Raw genomic sequence first — 15,971 nt, 5'->3', positions numbered from 1 at the left:
TGTTATGTGCTGGCATTAATTCATTAAATAAACATCCAGACTTGATGCCTCAGCTCTCAGCTACCATCTGGGAAACACTGGGATTCTCAGTCTGCACACAGAAGAAAGCCCACCTGGATACTGCCTGGGGCTGCAGACCTGTCCTTTGCTGGCTCTTTGAAGGGTTCCCATCACCTGGCAAATCCCTCTTCAAAGGCTCTGATCTCTGAAGGAAGTGCTGAGACTGCTTGCAAGGGTTGCTTTAAACGTGCTCAGCAAAGGCAGATAGAGCTGACACGGGTGTTAAACACCTTTCACAATTTCCACGTTTTGGGAGAAGCGATTTACTTGAAAGATTATTTGCTCTGTTCAAAGTGCACAGTGCAAATCGGGGATGAAAGAATCCCTGCTCTTACACAACTCTCACACTGAACTGAGAGGATCTCTCCAGGGAACCACGGGGTGAATCACGTGCAGCCCAGAGCCCACTACTCTGGCAGGTCTGGATACTGCAGCAGTCTGAGCTGGAGGCAGCTACAGCAGCACAAAGGCACAGCGAAAATTGGTGCTCCTTCCCCATACAGATTAGTCTTGGATTTACTTTGGTTCCAGCAGGCAATTAGGACATAATGCAGGGAAAAGCAAATGCTATTTTGTTTTTAATGCAGCTAAAAGGTGGCAATGAGTCATACTTGGCTACCTTAATAATTTCTGTAAAGTGAAGAACGGTTGTATGTCCGTGCTTCTGTATTTATACATAGAGATAAGTCAGGAAATTAAACAACCCAAATATTATGCATAGTCTCTTTAGTGAAATGGGGACTGCTGGGACTTTAATTACAGAGCTGGCATTTTGCAGACGGGCTGATTATATGTTATATGCTATAGTAAGGTAATTAGTTATCAGCTGTATTTGTGACTTTGCCAGAGAATGCTGTTATCTAGTCAATATGCAGCTTGCTTTTAGCCCTAATCATGATCATGTTCTTAGTGCTTTTATGGGAGGAAACAAGTCAGCATTGAGGGTCTTCATCCCAGAATAGTTCTGGGCTGATGTTAGGGACATGAAACAAATAGACTGTGGCAAGACATTTTTGATATCAGTGTTGCAAAAGCCCTTAACGTTTTATGGATCTCATTAAAGTAATTGTTTAAAGGCTCAAACATTTATTCACAATTGAGCTGTCTGGAATTTTCCCAGTGAAACACTGTTTTGTTGATTGGTAAATGGGTGCTGAAACTACTACTGTTAGAAATAAGACAACAAGTTCTTCAGGGAAAAAAAACCACTGAAAAATATGCCTTTGTAGTTTTGCCAAATAGGTCAGGTGTTTGCTTGCTTTCAAAACTGTAAATAACTTAAAGAAAAAGAATCTGAATATTAAGGACAAAAATCCTAATATGCTCCCCTAAAGTATGTAATAACAGACCCAGACCAATTCATATGGAAGTCTTACATGACATGAAACAACTGTAACTGCAGAAATAAAGGTAACAGGTGAATTGTCTGCCAGCTGAGAGCTGTGCATTTCTGAAATTCAAACACAATTAGTCCATTTGGGCTAGAAAGTGGCAGTCAAGGAAAGCAAGAGCAGTTCTGCAAGGAATCCAAGTATGACATTCAGCAATGTCTCATTACCTGAAAGAAACTGGACATTTCCTGTCACCTCTGCACGCACAGGACTATGGTCTCCTATTGCACACTCACGAGTCAGATTAATAACATGATTTTATGTTTGAATTGTAATACACTTAACTGTGATCCCAGTTCTCCTTCTATTTACTATAGCTGAGCACTGTGTGATCAGTTACTGCAAGAATTTTCATTAAATCAGCCACATTTGGTTAAATATTCATCATACGGAAAACAAAGGCTGAATTTGAAATCAGGGTCTCTGTGCTGGCCATATAATTACAGCAAACCCTCACTCAGGAGCGCATCCAAATCCACGGATGTTGGCAGAGGTGCCTCAGGGAGAGAGGGCATGAGGCCGCTTCGCAAAGAATAAAAAATGCCATGCAGGCCATGCATGCAATTACAGCAACAGTAAATTACTCTGAACAGGTTTGAGTCCACAGGTTAATTGGAGTAAACAAACTGGAAGGGATAAGACTGAATCAGTAATAAAAGAATCACTGCAAGATTGGAAAATAACTTAGTCAGACCCTGGACTCTGAGTAACTGCTTGAAAAAATGCAGTAAAATTCTGGAGTGTCTGCAATGCCATTAATTGTCCATTTGGAAGAACACCAGAGCAGGGGGAGGAAGATCCGTGCACTATCAGTCTGCAGCTTTTTGTCTGTTTTCAAGCAGTTGTGAGTAAATTAGAAATAAGAACTTAACTGGCTGCTGTGAGGATATTTTAAAATTGGAAGGTTTGTTATAATACTCTACTAGAACTCTGTGCAACTTCTATGGCCTAGTGATGCTTCTTTTGGGAAATTTGCTTGCTGATGAAGGTTTGTTATGACTTTAATATGCAATTACTTAAAAAAACCCTAATACTAAAAAGCATCACAGCTATCAATAATACCAGAGAATGCCAGGAACTTTCCCAAAATTATGATTCAATAAACTTGGAATTTCTAACATTAAAGTTGCACTTAGAATTTCATTTGAAAACAACTTCTGCTCATGGAAAATTTAAGTGAGGAGACTGCTTTTGCCTGCCTAGGAAGTTTCTGTAGGGTTCATTGCCTGCTTATAAAGAATATGCAAGCCTGAAGTAAAAAACGCTTTCAAGACATGAAATTATTCATAAGGATTTCCATTTTCCTAGCCAGCACTAATACTGCTACAAACTATAAACGGATTCACAATTATTTGTAAACTAATCAGGCGATAATTACTAATGAGAGAATGGTTAATGTTAAATTTTGAAGTTATCCTGGCTATGCCATGCTCTGGCAAAGCTCACGGATCCAAGCACAGCTTCAAGACTACATTTTTAATTGGTAGCATTGAACTGAAAACCTGCACGGTTACCCTGATCTTATTTAACAGCTGCTGATTCTCCTTTATTCTTACACAGTGAATATCCATTTGGTAAGGAAGCAAAGGTTTGGAATCTCAGCCAGTGCAGATTCACACCAGTGGAAGCACTGGCTCATCAGCTCTGCAGATGCCTAATGCAGTCCTTAGGAATTTTTTACTTTCTGCAGCACATAAACACACTAATAACATAAAAGTTCAATATGGCAAATAGATATCAATTCTTCTGAAAGCCAGGTGAATGCAAAAATTGTTTTTTTAATCTATGTCTTAAGACAGTCAATATCTTTAAAAATGTAGCGCTCTTTATGAAAAGTGAAATTGATCTTTCTTCTAATTCATGTAAATCATGCATTTGGTTTCTCCACCACAGTCATTCCTAATACATCCCAGGAGCTCTGTAAATAAGAATATTGATTTTGATGACCTAGGGAGGTGGTACATTGAGAACTGACAAATCCATAGTACAGCTAAATGACTCCTACAGTCTTAGGTGGGGAGTTGTTTATACGGCTACTTTCACATGACAAATGACTGATATAAGTTTTATTAAACCACTAGCAGCCATAATAATATATTTTTAGAATATTAGACATTACTTAGAGAATAATAGGTAAAGCTGGAAGGAAATTTAAGGGGATATATAAAGTGTATCTCTGTGCCAAGGTTGTGCATGTACCCCCACTACAATTTCAATAATAAATATAAGAAAATAAAATGTACTGGGTAAAGTATAGAAAGGGAAGATTAGGAGATCAAGTTCTTATTTGGTGCAAGTAAACAACTGCATTAGAAAATGCAGCTTTCAAATAAGAATCATTCTATTTAAGGTACGTTCACTTGTGGCAGTGACACAGGACACTTCACTGCAGTGGCAGGAAGAGTTTGCAAACTGATTTGCATGCAAGCTGTGAGCTGCTTTTGTAGCCTTGAAACTCATAATGTGTAATACTGATTTTCACAATGGGTTTCAAAAATACGGATGGCTTAATTACAACTTTAAATAATGAAATTGCTTAATCATGCTGACAGATAAAGCACCTGAAAAGCCTGATCATGTAGTGTAGCTGCAGCATGTCTTTGTGCTGTCATGCTGTAACTTCCAGGTGTCTTAGTAAATTAGATCAGTAGTTCATTCATGATGAAATAATTCTATTATAATCCACCTTTCTTGTTGCTAAATTGCATCAAGCAAATATGTCAGTTCAGTAACACTTGATGACTGCAGTTAGGCAGCAACCTGTGTTTAGTTTTTAACTGCAGAACTAGAAAACTGCTCGGTTTTGCATTTTTATATAATTTTTCGTCATGTGCTTGAACATATGCTTTTCTAGGCTTTGACATTGTCAAGAGACTACCCAGATGTCAAAGTAAATCAGTGGAAAAACACCACCATACTTTCTTCCTGAACTGCAGACGTCCAGAAACCCTGGCTCCAAGGCCAGAATAAACAGTTCATGCACATGGATAAATTATATTTATTAATAACACAACCTCTTTGTCTCCTAACCTGCCATTGGGAGGATAAAGATGTCAGTCCTACCTTTAGGTGTTGTTCAGACAACACCTGAATGCTCCAAAGCCAACCTACTTTTCTTGTAAGATAAACAACAGAGGGGACTCAGGAAATTGCCCAAGATCTTGAACATTTCCAAAACAGTTTGTGTGTGTGCTGTACAAATTCTGGTGGCATAAGTGATCAATCATACAGTGTAAAATAGAAATATTAGAAATAGCTGACAAATAAAGTAAATGTGACTGTTAACCTTCAAAGCATACTTTGATTGGGATTTTGGGTTCTAGGCTTTAAATTTCCCGAGTTCCCAGAGTACTGTAGAACCAGGGCATTAACAGACACTTTAATCCAGCTTGTTTAGGTGTATTAATAACTCCATATCAAGATATTCTCTAAGAAATGAAATTATTTTGAGGGCCTTCCCACAGTATGCTTAAAGAAGGTTAGAGTTTTTATTATTTCATAGTGCTATAGACAGTTTTAAATCCCTTTTATTCTATGCAGAATTTCCTTCTTTTTCTTTTTCCTGCTTTGATTGAGAACTGGGTGTCTTAGGGGCTAAAGGGCTTGGTGTTTGCAACAGTTCTAACTTGCCTTGGGAATGATCGTAACCACATATGGGAAAAACAGTTGCCCATGTAAGACTCAAAGGACAACACATATTAGGGATCATTTAAGAAGGGTCAACCCAGCTCATTCAAAGTCTTTGGGAACAGTAGCTGATCATGAACAGGTGTGAAAATTCCATACCAGTGTAATAAAGCTGTAATAAAACAGGTCACAAAATTGCAAAATGTAGAGCAGAAATATGCAGAAAAATGTCCAAATAATTTCAAGCAAATGCAAATAGAGAAATTATAAAATACTGAGCTTGGTTGCTCCTTAAGGTCATCGAAGTTTTACGGGAGCACAGAGCAGTTACTGTGTTTCACACCAAGTTGTACTGCAGAAATCAGAAATGCACAAACCCACACCAGATTGTAGGGAATACTTCAGAGGTGGCCCAAGGGAACTTCTGTATGTCATAAAGCAAGTTCTGGACAGCCACCGTGATTGGTTTGTCAAGATTTTGTTATCAGTGATAGAGCAGTTGCATTAAAAACTTCTATTAAGCAAGCTTCTTTCAGTTGGGATCTCAAAGAATATTTTTGGCATTTATCATCACTGGTGACTCATCCTTGTGCTACCAAAAACTGTTTTGAAGCAAGACACTGAATAAATATTTGTCAAAATAGCATTTAAAGATGGAAAGTGGCAATGAAGTGTATCAGAATAGACAGGGCTGTAATGGAAGGCACTTGAGGTGCCAGGGATGCTGCCAAGACTTTTTAAGTCCTGGAATTATTTCATCTCTGTTGCAGAATCAGTGAGATTCATTTATCATTTATCTCTTACTGGCTCTGTAGGAAAACACCTCACTGATTTCTTTTCGCAGTTTTATTAGAGATGTATGCACAACACAGTGCAGGCCTGCATACCAAATTCTAAACTAAGTGTTTAAGAGCATAAGAAACTCTTTTGAGCTTCAAGTAATAAACAACTAAACTCCATCATTAAAAAAAAAAAGTTAACTCAAATAGAGCATCATGTTTAAAAGGATGGGACTGGCAAGCCTGAGGACTTTTACCTAGAGGAGAAATTTCACGCACAGAGATGATGGAAACTTGCAGCATCCTGTCTCTCTGTGTACCCTTAACCCTCTAGGACTGAGGTCATTGTGTACTTTCCGTAAGTATTCACTAGTTTTCTCTCTCTCTGAATCTCTCAAGAGGGAGGCCACTCACAGTTTTCATTACATGAAGGGTGCTCTTCTCAAAACTGAATGCACGCACGTAACAATTCTAAACAATGTCTAAAAACCCAGCATAAAAGAACAACTTCCAAGCATAAATCCTGTTATTTAATGGAAATACCTAATTTAACCATAAAAAAAAAGAGTCCAGATACCAAATCAATTTCACTTTACCCTCTAATCACGTAACATAAATTCCTTCAAAAGTCAGTTCCTGCTCTACCATGTCCTTGTGCAGTACCTTGTTTTAAAAAAGGAGCTGGGAGTGAAGTGCTTGACTGGCCACAACTGCTTTCTCCAGGGGGAAGCCCCTGGTGCATGTGTGTGGCCAGTGAAGGGGTGAAATGCAAACCAAGGCCTTGCCTTGATCCTTCAGCAGTTCCAGTTCAGTGCCCACAAAGACAAAATGCACACTTAGATTTAGATGCACTACCTTTACCTCTAGTTCCTGTTAGAAAAGGAATTGTTTGGGGCTTTTCCACAATGAAAAGCACTGCAGGTTAGTTGTGGATTATTCAAAGCAATTTATCTCATCTTAGTGAAGAAACAGTAACTTTCTGCGTATTTATCTGGTTTTGCTGACTTAGAATGACTCCAGATCATGCAGTGCATTCCCTGTTTTTAATGGGATCAATATCAATTTTGCCCATGGCGTGAAGACTGTTTGCAGAATGATAACATCCTGAAAATAATGTTGCGCTGTGAATAAAGTACATGAAAAAATTGTTCATCCCTGGCTCAGAGACCTTTTCCCTCTACAAAAAGTGCTCCTATCCTATTGATTTAGGAGAAGGAAAAACACCTTTTGGCTTGACTGTCCTTATATTTGTGTGGCAAGTGTAATACCTGTGCTGGACAGAATGCAAAACACACTGTCCTATTTAATGTTATGTATTCCACTGCCACCAAAGGCTTGAATGCCATGGTTCATCATTCAAACTACAATTTTGGTTTGGTTTGCAGCTTTCTAAGAAAGTCAAAGACTATTCTTAAATGGCCCAAATACATATTTGGCTAACTAAATAATTCACTTAAAATCACACCTATGTTCCTATCCATTTGAGACAAATAGATGATGATTTAGTTGCATTTTACTGTCTTTGGCAACAAAACTTCTTGTAATAGGGTTTAAAAAGTGTCTAATAGTTAAAGTATGAGAAAAGAAATGACAAAAAAGCTGACAAACACATGGTGATACTCAATTGAAACTTTTAAATGGGAAACTCAGAAAAAAGGTCATGATTCTGAAACAAAGGAAACACCTGGGCTTACAAGGAAATAAGTAAAAGGAAGGAACCTCCTCTACCTGGGCATCTATTGCAGTTTTTATTTCCCAGCATTACAAACTTGACACTGATTTTCTTTAACATTGCTCTTTTTATTCCTTTACTTCCAAATTACTGCTAATGGATTCTCTCGCAACTAAGACACTTTGCAAAAGGATGAAAGTGGGGAAAATCCCAAACTATCTACATTTCTTTTTTTCCCATGTTCCTCATAAACAACAAGGATACCTTCAGTGTAGACTGTTACCCTTGATCATTAGCACCTTCTGCAGAGGACCTAGCAGGTCACTGGTAAAGGCACGTCTGCCCAGGGCTGTGGCACTCTCAGGTCATGGATCAGTACAGGAAGTTAAAAATTCACCTAGGAAAGGCCATTAATGTAACAAATAGGGCTAAATAAACTCAAAGCCATACTGGAAATAAATCCTTAGGTTTATGAACTGACTTAAAGACACAAATCTTCCCAGAGCTAACTTGGCAGACACGGTCATGTGGAGGTTCCAGACACTTCTTACGCAAGGCTGTTACGGTGCCAAGAGGCTTCAGGTGCACTCAGGTGCAGCTGTATAAAATGTTCTGTGGATCCCTGTATCCAGAAAAGGATGGAGCCTGCAGCTGTGTGCCATACTCACCCACCACAGAAATGAGATCTAGAAAATTCAATTAGACCTGGAATGACAATAAGCTCACATTCCTGGTCAGTGACTTGAAAGAATGAGGAGTCTTGTGGAGTAGATAGAGCCCAGAGCAGCTGGTATCATAAATTTTACTGTTCCACAGTGAGAATGATAAATGATTTCACCAGTTCAAGCTTCACCCTCTTCCAAGGTCACTGGATTCCTCTCAGCAAAAACAATCTCTGCATTGTTGCACTCATAAAGTGAGCTCAGCAATAAAGTGCTCTGCCACATTTTACGCTGCTCTGGCTGTGCTTGGGACCAAGCCCTGGAGGGTCTTGCAGAGTCATCTCTGCACTGTCCTGTCTGCAGAGTCCTGTCCCACAGTGTAGATGGGGGCACACGGACAGCAGCTGGGCACAGCTCACTTCCCAGGCTTTTCTTAACATAACAAAAACAAGAAAGCAGAGAGTATGCCACTACAGAATGAACTCTCTGGAGGTGAGATTTCCAGAGGTACTTCAGTGTCTAAATATGCAAATAATCAACTTAATCTTCTCTTGAAAGTCTAGCCCAGGTTCTTTTCATATTGAGTAGGATCCTAATTTGTTTTATGATGTGGTTTTAAAATACCCTGTGCTTTCTAAGGTGGACCACTCTGGGTATACAGTTAGAAGAAGGCATCATTTTACTACATTATAGTGAAAATTTCTCACTGCCTTGTCTTCAAAACCATGCAAGTTCCTTCCCAGCCATTATTCACATATATTTTATTTTCAGTTTCTTTTAATTTACTCTACCATATAGGCCAGATGGAGCATGAAGAAGAGATAAAGCAGCAATTTTTATGAGGTCCCTTCATGACAAAACTTACAACAGTATCACCATGACAATATAAATTTATCTTCATGGAAGTCTGGGCACACAACCCATAACAAACTTTATTTATACTTTAATCTTACTTTCTTTTTCAGCTATAAACAACAGCTGAAAATATACTGTGGAAATCAATTGACAGCAGCCGAATGAAAGGAAATTAATCAAGTAACCTAAAAAAAATATTTTCTGTCTCCGGTTTCCATCATGTAGGAGTTTTCAGTAGTAGTTAGGAAGGTTTATGGCCAAGTTACAAGAGTTACACACACAAATTTCTTTTATTGAGAGGACACTGGCTCTTCTCTTATTGTAAGGACACAGAAGCTGGCTGCACTCAATTTTCAAAATTGAAATACTTCCCACAAACTTTGCATTATCATTAATTTAGATGCTTACTACAAAGTTAGAAATACAAATACATCTTCAGCATTCAGAACAGCCTTACCTGAGGTGATGTCAGTTACTCTTGACTTGCAATCTTCAATATGATTTAATTTAAATTTGTTTTAGACACTGTAAGATTTCATATCAAGTACAGCAGAAACTGATTCCAGACTGGTTAACGTGCATGCAAAGCAAGTGCTATGATCACCACAGGCTTTCATCTGATAAACACGATGGAGATCTCATTTTTATATGCATTTAGAAGGTGAATTAGAAAAGTAAACATCCTATAGCTCATCTTCAATAGCATAGTTTGGACTCAAAGATAAGAAGAAACTTGCTTTGAAAAAACAGTACTTTGCTGAAGTCTGTCTTCTTTCATCCAAATGATCCTTATCCTGCCTAGAATTAATAAATCTATGAAAGGCGACTCTTATCTCTTTAATAATAATTTTCTCGCAATATACTCTTAATAATAAGGAGAAATTACATACAGCACAGCAGATGAAAGAAAAGGTCTGCAGATTGGATTTACAATATAATAGAAGAGCCCTTCTGTGTCAGCATACTCTTTACTGAAAAGGTTTCCATCACTTCCATTGTGCTGATAAAGCAGATTTTTTAAAAATGGTAAATGGAAAACTTTTAGGGAGCTATATGCAATGTCACGTCTCCCTCCACTGCCAAAGGATATAAACCTCTACTTACCATTTAAAGTGGCTCAATTAAAAAAAAAAAACTCCTGCATAAAATGACTCAACAAAGTTAACTCATTTCTCTCTTTTTATGTGGACCCTAATTAGAGTTAAAACAGCTGGAAGTTGCAGTGAAAGTGCAGAAGACTCCAGACAGACCCCGGACAGACTTCAGAACAGTTGCTCTGGGATCTGGGTCGTTCCCTGTGCTCTCTAAAGGGGATGAGGAGGAGGGAGGGTCCTGGATAAGAGGAAGCAGGGAGTACCTGGTCCAATTTCCAGTGGAACTCGGCGGGGCGGAAGGTGTCGGCCTGGTCGAAGTCCTTGCGCAGCAGGAACACGAGCCGGCAGTTGTGCACGTACAGCGCGTAGTGGTGCCGGTTCATCTCTGCGGGGAGGGACACACCCAGCTCAGCCACCCCACACACAGCAGCACTTCTGGCTGTGTCTGGAAGTCTCATACACAGACAACACCCAGCCAAATAAGAGAAACCCCAAAGAACTGAGTCTTCTCATGGATCATTATGGTTCTTGCCGGGAGCATCTTCTTGAATTATGCCGTATCAGCTTTGTTTATGGAATCATCCTATCCCAGCTAATAAATCAAATCCAAATGCATATTTCATATAACTAGTTTCAGTGAAGAATTAGAACTGTTTCTCCCAGTCTAAATAATGAAAAAAATTAAACATAATTTCATTATTTTATTAATTAATTTCTGTGAAATCGCTCTAGCTATGTTATCCCAGCTGTGTTTGAAATTTAGGCAGTCATCAGTCCCCTCAATAAGCTCTCAAGTCAGCAATGTTTAGAGTGGCACCATCTGAGATTAGTTTTTTCTCAGACCAAACAAAATGAGGAGAGATGGCAACACTCTACCGCTGTTGATATTCCCTTTGCATAACATCTTTTCCATACACAGACTCACCTGTCTTGTCAGAGTTGCAGAGAATAGTCTCCTTCTCAGCTCTTAACCCAGGACTAGGTCCATGTTTCATCCACAGAGTGATGGTGAATTGATCAGTTAAATTTTTCGGGACTATTCCATCTGGGATTTTGGCTCCTTGCTTTCCATCAAATTTAAAAATGATGTCATTGCTATCCATGAGCAGCCCAGCTGTCCAGTTGGTTGTTGTACTGGGAGATGGTAATAGGTCAATGGCACCTGAGGAAGCTCCTGCAAATCACATATCATGAATAACACGATGAGAGACCAATGAAAAAGCTGTGAAGATTATATTAATATAGGCTAGGGTTCTGATTCACACTCTTTAGACTATTTTACTACGCAAGTGGCCCTACCAGCCTCAAAGCCAAATCACCGAAATGTTATAAAATACCAACCATCGTAAACCAGAAAGAGTTTTCTAGATTAAATGTAGTGCACAGGAAACTATAAAAAATAATGTAAAGTTACCTTTCTCAGAAATGTTCATTATTTTCTGAAATTCATTAATGACATTTCTTCAGCTGTTTCAAGATCTGCTAAGAGTCAAAACAAATTTTCTGCATTTATCTTCCCTCCCTGACAGCATGAAGATAGGTGGGGATGACGTGCGGTAAAATACAGCATGGTGGGGATGAGTGCAGGACAGGCCACACAGTGTCCAGCAGACAGACATGGATATCCACAATAACTCTGGTAGGAATGCCAATTCACAGGGGGGATTCACCCTGACCAGGTAATATCATTTCAGTGCTGGTTTCTGGTACATATTTGATGGTTGTAACTCCATGTGTTCTTTAATGATAGACCGAGATGGAAAACACCGTGGTGCCAAGGTCTGATAAAATAGCACAGTTCTTCACAGCTCTATGTTTCCTTACAGCTTAACAGCTGCCAGGCACTATTAAAAACATGTAAGGAGCTACCCAGAGCATTTACCTACTGGTGAAAGACAGCATTTAGCATTAAGGAAATACAATTCCAAGAATCTTTGTGTTCCTGTTGCTGCTTTGCCAAGTAACAATATTGTGAGCAAACCGTGACAGCATAAAAAATCCCCTGCTAAGATATTCTGCCTTCACCATCCAAGAAGAGATAAAAGATCCCAAATCTCTGCAGGTATGCAGAATTTTAAACCAAGAGTGTGTAGAATTGTATCATATGGACTTTAAACAAAAAGTATTATAGTAATGATTTGGAAACATTCACATTATTCTGTAACTGAATGTCTTGGATTCTCCTCTAAAATTTATTACTGTAAAATGAGGCTATTTTGAAGTGATATTTTAAATACCAAACCTAACACCTACAGGTTTATAGTTTGAGCACAGAGACAAAGTTTATTTATTTTACAAACTGTAAATTCTGAATAATACACAACACTGCATTGCTTAATACAGAGACGTTACCAACAGGAATACATCAAACTCAATTTATCCAGATGGCACAATTTGGGATCAACTTTTTTTTCTTCTTTAACTCAATCACTAAAAATAAAATTATTTGCACAGGACACAAGCAAAATCATTATTTTCTCACTCATTTTCCTTCTGAACTAATTTTTATATTCAGTTTTTTAAATTTCCAGGAGGAACAGAAATACCTTGTACCACGGTTTATATCAAAGAAAATACATTTTTAAATGGGCACATGGTTGTATTCGTTAAATTATGAGCTCAGAGAAGCTTCACCCCTCACAATCTACTCTGGCCACAAACATTTGGAAATATCTATTTTTTCTATTAGAATTAATCCAAGGATACACTCCAAAATGCAATTTTCTCATGGTCAGAGTATCATAGAATGGTTTGGGGTGGAAGGGTCCTCAAGGATCAGTCAGTTCCAATGCTCCTGCCATAGGTGGGGCACCTTCAAGCCCCATCCAGCCTGGCCTCGAACACTTCCATATTGCTAGTTAAACTCAGCAGAGTGCTCAGGTAAATTACCTTATTTACCCAGCTTAAGGTCAGGCTTGTGCAAGAGCATTTGTGTAACCAGCACCAAGCTCAACAGGTTCCACTTTATCTGCCCATATTTGTATGGAGATTTATGGCTAAGTTTGGAATCTCATCCTGTTAGTGTGTTTTAATCCTGCCCTGAGAAAAACCATTGGATTATGTGCTTGGAAGACTTGGCTGGACTAAATCATGCTTTTTCTATCCTAATAAATCCAGCCAGAGTCCCAGGCTGCTCAGCCATGTACAGAGACAGACCTGGAACAATGCAAACAGGATCTGTCTGGAGGTGTTCCCAGAACAGCCTTATCATTGCATCAGTGCTCTTCCAGAATGTAGTGCCTGATGCCCTTTTCTCCCAAAAATGCTTCCAGAACAATGCAGGAACTGCTGCATGAAGCTCAGTTTTGGGCTGAGATCCCTGAGGCACCTCTTGCATATAAAAGGGTTTATTTTCACAAGTGATTTATGCAGTTGGCCCCACCTCCTCTCCCAATCCTGCACATTTGGGCTCCAAACTTTGTGCCAGGATAAGCACACAGTGATGCTGCTTGCTGAGGGACCAGACTGCTGTCTTAGCTGGAACCAAATCATCCAAATAACACCCAGCCCTAATTGTACTTCTTGATCAGATCAGCAACTTTCTTTGAGCTTCTTGCAATGCTGCACCACCCAGGATAACAGAGAGAGGGCAGGATCTTAGCTGGAGCAGGGCCTTGAGTCTGATACTCAGTGTTGCCCTGACTCAGTTTCCCATTTGCCACATATGAGAATTAGCAATCCCATTATTTTCTGTTTTACCTACATTTAGAGGGAAAGGAGACAGCACCAGAGCCATCTTTCCACTATATTTTAGGCTCCTTAACCTATATTTCTTTTAGCGTGGTTTATTCTATGTTTTTGTAGTCCAAATGGCATCTTTTAGACAGTCTGTACTTTTTATTATTGTCATGTGACAAGGTGAAAGAATGCTTACTAAAATGCTTTGAGGCACAACACTAATAATTCCTTGACTTTAAAATGACTCAAGTGCAATTTAATCATTTAAGCCGCCCACCTTGACCGTCCAAGGGAGTGCCGATCTCTGGGTTAAGAAAAGCAAACTTAAACTTTCTGTCATATAAAAAATGAATTTTAATTCACCCTCCTTAGCATCTGCCTTCTCCAGATTTCCAACAGACAAATGAAGAAATGAGCACAGGATTTATAAATGGGATTTTTAATTACACACAGAGAGCCTTGCATTCTACATGGTGCAGAGCTGTCTGTGAGTGCTCAGTTCTGCACTCTCTGCAATCACACAGTGCTTCACTGGACAAAAAATTCAGGGTTTTCTTCCTTTTCAAAGGATATTATCATCCAGCCATTAATTACAATAAGGTAATTTCTGGGAGAAAACTGATTTCCAGAAATAATTTAACCTGCTTTCATAAGAGTTCCCTCTACATTAAGGATGGTAATAAATACTAAATAGCAAAGTACAGGCCAGGCTAAAAGCAATTCTCATGTAAAGCACATTGTCACTTACAACCCTTTTATCAGTCCTGTTACAAGTTTCTACTATGTCTGCTCTCTATGAAGATACAGAAAACTTGGACAAAAAAACCAAATTCTTTCTGCAGTGAGAATTTTCCCCCTATTTACATACACTCTTACACTCCTATCTATTTTCTCAAGTGCTTTGCATTCTGTTCCTTCACAGATGTGCTGAGCAAAAGCTGAAGTTCAGCAGTGACATCTGTCCACCGCCCAGAGCTGCCTGCAGCCACCACAATGGCCCTGACAGACCTGAGAAACTCTTGTAATTCTCTTTTCTACTCAAGTGTCAGCAGGTGAGGCAGTCAAGCCACACTCTGCAAACTGAACCCCTTAGAGTTTGCACAACCTTCCTCAACTGAGGAATTTTATACCAGCTGAAGGTAACTCCTTTCAGCCCTACACTTTGAAATGATAATGTTGGATACAGCTGCTACCAGTGTTTGATTTCAAGGTAATAATTTTGTGGTTTAGGTCTTGTTTGTAGTGATCTGCACTAAGTGACTGTGCCATTTGGAGTTCAGGTCTGTAACAGCACAAAGCAATGTTCTTTTGGCTGCCAGTGCAGGTTCTTAGAGGAGGCAAAAGTATTTTAACTTTGGCTATAACATATTTATTTTTATTAAAATTCTAGTACTTTATGAAATCAAGCCTTGCTCAGCCTCTCAGATTTAATGTCATTAACACGATTAAGATGCATATTGGGGCAGATGGGTTTTCATCTGCTCTTCTAGAGCCCAGGCAGTTGGATAAAGACACACAAAGTCATGATTGTTTCTGCGATCTTAACTAAGCAATTTGCAAGTTGAAAACATTCAGATTTTATGACAATGCTACTACTCCCACTCGCCTTTACCTCCCTTTCTCCATCTCCACTGATAACTGATAATTTAAACTGCCAACTATTTTCCCCTGGAGACTGCTTCTCCATTTTTAATAATTTAGTAACACTGGCTGAAATTTTTCATTTACAAAAGTTATTTCTTAAAGGTTAGTGTATTGATCTTAATGTATCTGCAGCACTACTGTGTGGTTATCAGAGCAAAGGTAAGCCCTACACCAGAGCACCCCAAACCAAAATCCATGCATTTAAATGGGAAAAAAATTACACACTTGCTACTGTAGCTGAGACAGGGGCCAGGCAAAGAGACATTTTGGAGAAGATAGAATCAATGTCCACACCATCAAGGCTTCAGAGGAGGACTCTAAAGACAGAATATTAGAGGAGCAGGACAGATAGCTGATCTCAAAAGATAAAGGCGTTATTGTGTGGCCATTGCTTTGCCAGATACAGAATCTTGACGTCTCAAAAAAATGCAGCAGTATCTTCAAGTATTTAATCTGCCTTTCCAAATTGATTTGTGCCTTTTACACCAAGTTATCAAAAAGCACAAAAA

General features: G+C 39.0%; 1 protein-coding gene across 1 annotated transcript in view; it reads right to left on the bottom strand.

Annotated features, from left to right (window-relative positions):
• The window catches only part of CLSTN2 (calsyntenin 2), a 191,405-nt gene that overhangs the window by 47,489 nt on the left and 127,945 nt on the right, over positions 1-15,971 (bottom strand). The window contains exons 6-7 of the mRNA XM_042042426.1: positions 11,066-11,314; positions 10,404-10,525 (exon numbers count right to left, since the gene is read on the bottom strand). Coding sequence (XP_041898360.1) covers positions 10,404-10,525; positions 11,066-11,314 — 371 coding nt within the window. The remainder of the gene's footprint in view (positions 1-10,403; positions 10,526-11,065; positions 11,315-15,971) is intronic.

Source organism: Corvus kubaryi, unplaced genomic scaffold (genome assembly GCF_017639235.1).
Source record: "Corvus kubaryi isolate FWS band 111438036 unplaced genomic scaffold, C.kubaryi_AGA036_p1.0 37397, whole genome shotgun sequence".
NCBI lineage: Eukaryota > Metazoa > Chordata > Aves > Passeriformes > Corvidae > Corvus > Corvus kubaryi.
Note: the sequence above shows the minus strand (reverse complement) of the source record. Positions and strands in the feature narration are given on the sequence as shown.